The following is an 8,110-nucleotide window of genomic DNA, read 5'->3' as shown; positions in this document are numbered from 1 at the left end:
GTATAGCACAATTAAATGCATGTGAAGGCATTTTGTCAAAGTAATAGCAAGGATCTGGGAAGCCATACCCTTCATGTAATACTGCATTGCATTGCTACTGAGATATGAGTCCACCTGGTTAGATTTCTTGGTGGGGCCAAATTTCTTTTAAGCAAGAAGAGCATAATGGCTACTGACTGTCTTTGTAATCTGCAAAATTTAACTGTGTCCACTTCAGCTCTCCTCAAAGGAGAGAGGTTTTCATGGATGGAGGTGGAATGGCTGTAAATAAATGGGTCTCTCTTGATTTTTCATCTTCCCAAAAGTCAGATCCTTGGCTCTCTGCACCCATCACATCTGTGCAGCTGGCTGCTCTGTACTGTGCCAGCTGTGCCTTCCATTGCAGCTCTTTGCCTTGCTTCTTCACCTCTCCAATTTTTTTTCACAGAGAATAACTTTAGATCTCCTTCCTCTTGCTGCCCAGAATCACAGAACAGGTAAGGTTAGATGGGACCACAGGGTCTAGCTTAGTCTAACTTCCTTGTTCAAGCAGGGTCATCCTTGAGCACATTCCACAGGATTGTGTCCACTCAGTTCTTGAGTATCTCCAGCAAAGGAGACCCCACAACCTCTCTGGACAACCTGTTCCAGTGCATGGTCACCTGCCCACAGTAAAGAAGTTCTTCATCACATTAAGGTGGAACTTCTGTGCATCAGTTTGTGACCACTGCCTCTTGTCCTTTTGCTTGGCAAACTGAGGAGAGCCTGGCTCCATCCTCTGACACCTTCCCTTCAGGTATTTATACACATTGATATGGTCCCCTCTCAGTCATCTCGACATTGAACAGGCCCAGCTCCCTCAGCCTGTCCTCACAAGAGAAATGCTCCCAAGGCCCCTAATCATCCTCCTAGCCCTGTGCTGGCCCCACTCCAAGAGCTCCAAGCCTCTCTTCTCCTGAGGAGGCCAGAACTGGACGCAGCATTACTGGGCAGCACGGGCCTCATCGGGCCCACACGCCGCACCGGCCCCGCCGCGCCCCATGCCGCTCCGCCGGGACACCTCGCGATATTTCCCGCCGGCCAGCCGGCGCCGGTGAGCACGGAGCACCATGGCAACGCACTTCTCGCGATACCCGCGCGGCCGCTGCCTGTGCCGGGCGGGGCGAGGCCGACGTGCGGCTGCGGGCTGGTTCTCCGCGGCTGCGGCTGTCCCGGGGCGGCCGCGGGGACCTTCCCTGAGGCGCTCCGGTGGCTCCCTCGGCGCCCGCACCGCCGTGACCCGCCCGGTGGAAGGGCGGCGGTGGGTCCCCAGCGCGCCGGTGCCCGTCCGCTCCCGGTGCTTCCGCCCGCGGGCCCCGTCGGGCTTTGCACGGCCAAAAGTTAAAATGTGTGATGATGGTGTCCCAGGTAAGCGTCTTCCGTGTCTCTTGCTCTACAATATCCTCGAATTCTGTTTTTACAGTCATTTGTTAAGAGTGTAAAATAAAAAAAAAACCGAAGGAAAACGAAACCTTACACTCTAAATTAAGTGGTCAGCCCTCACTAGTTAGAAAGCATTCGACATAATTTCCTAGAGGAGTAGTGGTTGAAAGGAGCTAGTGTGTGACAAGATGCCATTATCACCATGATTTAGTACAGTTAATGTTGACAGGCACATTTTTTCTACCTGTAGTAAAAGGTGTAATACAGGTAAGCATTTTAAATACCAGCTTTCATCATTGGTGGTAAGTGTACTATACCCATTCTGAGAAGCCGTGTGAGATAATTTTCTTTGTTTTTAAAGATTGGTCCATGTGAAATACTGTTTTAATTCAAAAGCCAAGAAGTTGGGGTATCAGGCTAGTTAAACTAAGCAGTTCATGCTTTGGCTTTAACAGCATTATCTTCCGGCCTTTTGTAGCAATGGTGTCCTTAATACCATTTTTTGTCTCAGCCTTTTTCTCATTCTGTTCCCTGCTTCTCACTAAGTTTGGAGTTTAGTAACACTAGTACTATTGCCCGGTGTAATTTATTCCACTTTGCACCTGAACTGTAGTTGTGATGACCCATACGCAGCTCCTTAGCCTCAAGTAAAAGCTTCACTAAAAGCAAAAACTCTGTTGTCTTAAATAATGGTTTTAACTTGAGAGTTTCTGAACGTGTTGCATGTCCCTTCACTACTGTAAAAAAAATGGAATTACAGAAGTGCTCTGCTATTTTAATTTTGATTTGCATGTATAACAGCGTGCTGTACATAGCTCGTTTCAGTTTTTCAGTTTTGGTTCCTGTTCTCATGAAATTGCAGAAAGAATGAGATGCTACTGGAAGAAGTTAATGTACTCATCTTTTTGCATTGAGATAAGAGACATGTACAAATGCCATGAACTTTAAGGATTAGTTATGTATGATTTGTTGAACATGCAGCCTGTGCTTCACCCTTTGCCTCAGAAAGTTACGTTTGAGCTTTTAGTCTTTGAGAAGGTGTGAGGGAATGGCTGAGGGTCTTGGAGCAGCTTATGTAGCAGGTCACAAGGTATGGGGCTGACCTCAAATAAGGATAATCGGGCCATTATTAAAGAGATCTGCAGAATGGTGAATCGAATGGGAAGGCTGTGGTTTATGACCTTGTTAGTGTAAGAATTAGTGGGCCATCAGTTTAGGTCTTTGGATTGAAGTTCATATCAGGCAAAAGTGTGACATGTAACAATATTTTTAGTCAGAAGTCACCAAATTCTAGGAATCTGCATATGTTGAAAGGGGAATGGAGCTACTTGAAAGAGAGCAGTCTACTGGTATTTGCTAAACAGATAAATCACCTGTGGCCCATGAAACCTCTGTAACTAAAAGAATACTTTAGCGGCCAAAGAATTTTGAAATAATGGTGTTCTGTAGGCTTGTACTATTTCTATTGTTAACTGCATGTCAGCTTAGGGCCAACGCTGGCTGTGGAAGGCTTGGCTACATGGATGCTTTTGTTTTCTCTAAGTGTATATAATTAAATCAATTTAGTAAATGAATTATGGTTATCATTGATTTAACTAATACATTGTGGACATTAGTTCTGTAAGCGTATGCTTCCAGGTGCTCAGAACTTGGTGAGGAGAACCAGTTTTCTTGCAGTTTTTACACAAAGACGTTAAAATGGGTGGAGTTTCTTGCCTTCAGAACTTTTTTCCTTACCTCTGAAAAATGTCTGGGTTGATGCGTCCAGGAATATATGCCACCACTGGTCATAGAATGATGAATACTTGTTCTGGTGCAAGATTCTTCCTGGCTCGCTCCTTCCTGTAAAAAAGGTGCACCTCATGGTAATTGATAATGACTTTCTTGTAAGTATCAAAACTTACTCCAGCAAATAGATAAGAAACAATAAAGGTTCTGAAATGAATCATATATCCCTTTGTTTTGGGAAGGGAAAGATTAAAAATTGTTTCTGCAAACTTGAAAGAGCACCCCTTTTTCTCTCAGTTCAAATTTGAAAAGAAAACTTTGTGCGCAGCCATTACTTGCGAGATCTTTTTACTGTGAAGAGTGAAGACCTTGTTTTTTTTAGTAGAGGTATTTTGTATTATTATTCATTGTCAGTGTGATGTGAGGTCTTTCCACTTTGATACATACTGCTGTGTTTGGCTGTGTGAAGCCAGTGTGTTAACTTAATGCATCACAATCTGGATTTTGCTTTATTTTCCTATACACCTTCTGTTATTTCTAAAATAGTGGTGTTAGAGCAAACTGTAATTTTATGTCTAGCTATAAACAGTGACTGCTATTTTGATTCCAGTGCTACCTTCAATAAAGTGTTTGTATGAAGTTGTATGCATTTTGTCAACTAAATTTATATCCATTGTTTTAATAGTGAAGAAATTAAATACTTTGTACATCAGGCCAGTTTATCACTATATGTGTTTGGTTTTTTTATAGACCATTGGCGTATTGGGGAGAAATGCCTCGCACCTTGTTTTGAAAATGGAAAACTTCACAAAGGAACAATAACTTCTCTTGGAAAGGACAAGAATGGAAAATCATTTGCTGTTGTATCATTCTTGGAGTCTGAAGAAAGAAAAATACTAATAACAAAACTTTGTAAAATCAAAGACAGTAGAGGACCCTTGAAGAGCTTAATATTTGATGAGGGTGATCTGGAAAAGCCATATTTTCCTGACCAAAATGTTCCATCTCCTGGAGTTGCTTTTAAATTATCTGACAATGGCAATTTTATCCCATATACAATTAACAGATACCTGCGTGATTATCAAAGGGAAGGAGCCCAGTTTCTGTATAGACACTATGCTAATAAAAGAGGGTGTATTCTTGGAGATGATATGGGCCTTGGAAAGACAATACAGGTATTCTTTTTGTTTGTTACAGTGGGAGAATGTAGTATTTTCTGGCATCTGTAAATCTATTTTAAAAAGCTTTGTATTTTTGAAGTTTAAACCTCCCTCTGCTGTTACAGAGGTGGGTGAGGCAAGACATGATGTCCAGGACAGCACTCAGATCCAGGAACCCATTGCTGTTTTAAGACTCGCTCCTTACAGGCCATAAAACTGGGATGGGACTTTTTTTAGTATAAGCATGAGTCATTATGATAGTTAAAATGTTAGTGTGGTGAATTTACTTTGAGGATTGCTACCTGTTCATCATGAAAGCAATTTGCACTGGACTACAGTAAAAGAACTTGAGACCCTTATCTGACTCTTGCTTTTAAAATACCCTTTTCCTTTTTTTTTCTGGAAACAAATAGTTTCACTGTTCTGGGAACGCAAAAGAACTGACACTTTCACTCCCATCTCTGGAAATAGTGCTTTGGTATTCCATGCTACTTCTATCACTTTTGGTAATGCAGCTTGATTGATGAGAGGACAAAGTGTAGCTGGATTTTTTCATTATGCTTTGAATCTGTGTGACCTAAATTTCTTATTTTTTACTTACTTGAATTTTACTTGTATTTTACTTGCTTACTTGCTTGCTTACTTGCTTTTTACTTGCTTGCGTACTTGCTTTTTACTTGCTTGCTTACTTTTTACTTACTTACTTTTCTGTAATTAAGATGATTTTATGTGTGGAAATTCTCTATAGTCTGTCTGATTTAAAGTTAGCAGTTTGAGTTCTGTGGGAGATAGTCTTTGTCCCACTCTCTTTTGTCTTGGTCCATATGTCTAATGCAAGCTCATTCCTTCACTGAGACAAGTACTGGTTGTGGTATCTATTGCCCTTCCATTTAGGAGAATGTTGACAGATGCTTTTCAGCACAAAAAAGTGTTGTCCTCTAGCAAACTTAACAAGAGGAATGGGTAAACTAAATGGTCAAAACTCTGCATAGAGCATTTAGACATGTATCATGGATTTGTATAAATAGCTGATGATGCTCTGTTAACAGATGCATGTTAAAACTAAACTGCATTCATTTTAAGCCTGGCCATGTTTCTTGTCCATGGTAGTTGAAAAAGTCAGTAGTTATGGAAGACTGTTTCTAGTCAGAACTGCAAATAATCTGATTTCATGTAGTAAGAAATATCTATATGTATGTGAAAGGTAATAGTAAACTTGAGGAGGGGGAAACTAAGTTTAGTTGTCTTGATTGCATCTTGCATTTTTGAATCTCGGAGCTGATTCTCTAGGCACATTTATCACAGTGACAGTGTGTTCCTATGTGGAATTCACATCTGATGGTTATTTCTTTTAATCTGTGTCAAGTTTTCAGAAGAAAGGTAGAAATTTCAAAGAATATCTTATGTGAAGACTATCATATATGAGGAATAACAAGAAGGGATTATCTAAGTACATAGGTCAGAAAAGAAAGGTTGAGGTGACTGATCTGAGGCAGTGGCAAACTTGTACCTGACTGGTCTGGTGATGTTACATGATGAAATTGGGGTAATGGTCAATATGGGAAGATGGACAGATGTCTCTGCTTCCTGTAGGGCCTGGTTCCACATGACATCCTCAACTCCAAACTGGAGATGGATGGATTTGATTGATGGACAGTTCAATGGATAAAGAGCTGGCTGGCTGGCTGGCTGGGTGCAGAGAGTTGTGGTCGATTCCTCCGTGTTGAGGTGGAGGCTGGTGATGAGTGATGTCTCTCATGTTCTGTTTTGGGACCACTGCTCTGCAGTGTTTACCTCAATGACACAGACAGTGGGATTGAGTGCAATCTCAGCAAGTCTGCAAATGTCACAAATTGAGCAGTGCAGTTGACACAACAGAAGGATGGGATGCCATCCAAAGGGACCTGGACATGCTTGAGAATAGGGCCCATGAGAACCTTATGAAGCTCAACTAGTCCATGTGCAAGGTGCTGCATGTGGGCTGGGGCAATCCCAGACATGAACACAAACTGAGAGAAGTTGTACGGAGCAGCCCTGAGAAGGGGGACTGGGGGATTCTTGTGGATGAAGAGCTGGATATTAGCCAGCAGTGTGTGCTTGCAGCCTAGGGGTGCATCTGAAGCAGCATGTCCAGCAGGTCAAGGGAGGTGGTTCTGCCCCTCTGCTCCACTCTTCTGAGACCCCACTTGGAGCACTGCATCCAACTCTGGGGTCCCCAGCACAGGAGGGATGTGGACCTGTTAAGGTAGGTCCAGAGGAAGCCACGAGGTGTTCTGAGGGATCAAGCACCTCTCCTGCGAGGTGGAGAAATTTGGGGCAGTTCTGCCTGGAAAAGAGAAGACTCTTGGAGGACCTCATTGCAGCCTTCCAGTAACCTTTGTGTTCAAGGCCAGGTTGGCTGGGGGCCTGAGGAGTCTGGTGTAGTGAATGGCATCCTTGCCCCAGGGATTTGAACTAGGTGATCTTTAAGGTTCCTTCCAACCCTTACCATTTTATGATTCTGTGATTTTGTGTATTTTTTATTAAACACAGTGTTTGTGTTTAAGTTCAGCATGGGAAAGGCAGTTCAGTGGATAGGAAGTAAAATGGTAGAATTCACTTGTTTAGGAAAGGTTAGTACACACAAAAAAATAAATCTAAACTTCATTGAATAACTGATATAGTCTTAGAAAAAATTGTCTTAAGATTGTCAGTTGGCTGAAGCTTACTATTTCTGAATTACAGGATGGTTCATGAGATAAAAACAATTCTGGAAATCCTTTGAATTTTAATGTTCTTTGTATTTCTGAACTGATTTTTGCTTTCAATGTCCCGACCATATGTTTCAGTCATATCAAGCTGAAGTTTAGGTGAAGGCAAATAGAATAATGTTGTTTCTTAGTGTGATTACAGTAAACTAGTTTGCTATCAAGGAATTTAGATTGCTTCTTGCTTGATCTAGAAGAGCCAAAGGTTTTTTTTAATGAGTTGCTGTTTTGCTGCCTTTGCTACTCCTAGATGCAAATTCTTCCAAGAATGGAGAATGTGGAAAAGACATAGAGATTTATTGTTCAGTTGAATTTGATTCTAATTCTCAAAGGATTTAAAAGTCGTTAGTTAAACAACATGTGCAAACTGGCAGTTCATCTCAACCTCAGTTTATGAGATATTATGTATAAAAATGTTTGGGTTGCTTTTATTCTACATACCTTTCTTTCATTCTGTGGCCATACCTATGATGGATTTCTTCTTTCTTCTGTCCATCCAACTATTCTTTTCAGGGAGGTATTTTTTCTGCACTCTGCTCTCCTGACTAGCTCTTTCTCCCCATCATTAGAGGGAGAAAGTTCTTTTTTTTTTGGACATCAACTTTACCTCTGTCCTGCTATGAGCAGCTGTGTAGCAGCTGCACAGAGGAAGTGGCTGGAGCTGGCTGTTCGGAATAAAAGGGGCCTGTTGAGTTTTCAAAAGAAGGGCACCTCTCTGATGATGCGTCTGGTCCTTGCTGCTGCTTAGTCCATGGATACCATTTATCCCAAGTGAATTTTAAATTTGCATGGTCTGGCTAGATCTTTCTCTGCCTTCTTCCTGTTTTGGATTACAATAGGAGCAGTTTGGAATAGCCTGTGCTGGGATGTTTGTCCTTGCTGTGGTGTATTGTAATAAATGTGTTCTCATAATCACCTTGACTGGTTTGAGGCAGATGGGAGAATATAGCACAAAACGAAAAAAAAAAGGTTTTGATGTCAGCAACTGGAATTTGAAGGAATGGAACATATAGGAAAAAGTGTATTAGTAAAAAACTAACCTGTAGAATAAGCCTCTTCTTCCTTTTGCAGAAG

At 41.7% G+C, this 8,110-nt stretch overlaps 1 protein-coding gene across 8 annotated transcripts in view; it reads left to right on the top strand.

The window, feature by feature from the left end:
- Positions 1 to 1,173: 1,173 nt before the first annotated feature.
- The window catches only part of ERCC6L2 (ERCC excision repair 6 like 2), a 53,805-nt gene continuing 46,868 nt past the window's right edge, over positions 1,174 to 8,110 (top strand). For all 8 annotated transcript variants that reach the window (XR_008441345.1, XR_008441342.1, XR_008441343.1 and 5 more), the window contains exons 1-2: positions 1,174 to 1,386; positions 3,880 to 4,304. Coding sequence is in view for 4 of the 8 variants with exons in the window: in XM_054003575.1 (XP_053859550.1) it covers positions 1,365 to 1,386; positions 3,880 to 4,304 (447 nt within the window). In the remaining 4 variants the exon portion in view is untranslated. The remainder of the gene's footprint in view (positions 1,387 to 3,879; positions 4,305 to 8,110) is intronic.

The sequence above is a fragment of the Vidua macroura genome, chromosome Z (assembly GCF_024509145.1).
Source record: "Vidua macroura isolate BioBank_ID:100142 chromosome Z, ASM2450914v1, whole genome shotgun sequence".
Taxonomy (NCBI): Eukaryota; Metazoa; Chordata; class Aves; order Passeriformes; family Viduidae; genus Vidua; species Vidua macroura.
The sequence above is the reverse complement of the archived record's forward strand: the minus strand, read 5'-3'. Positions and strand labels throughout refer to the sequence as shown.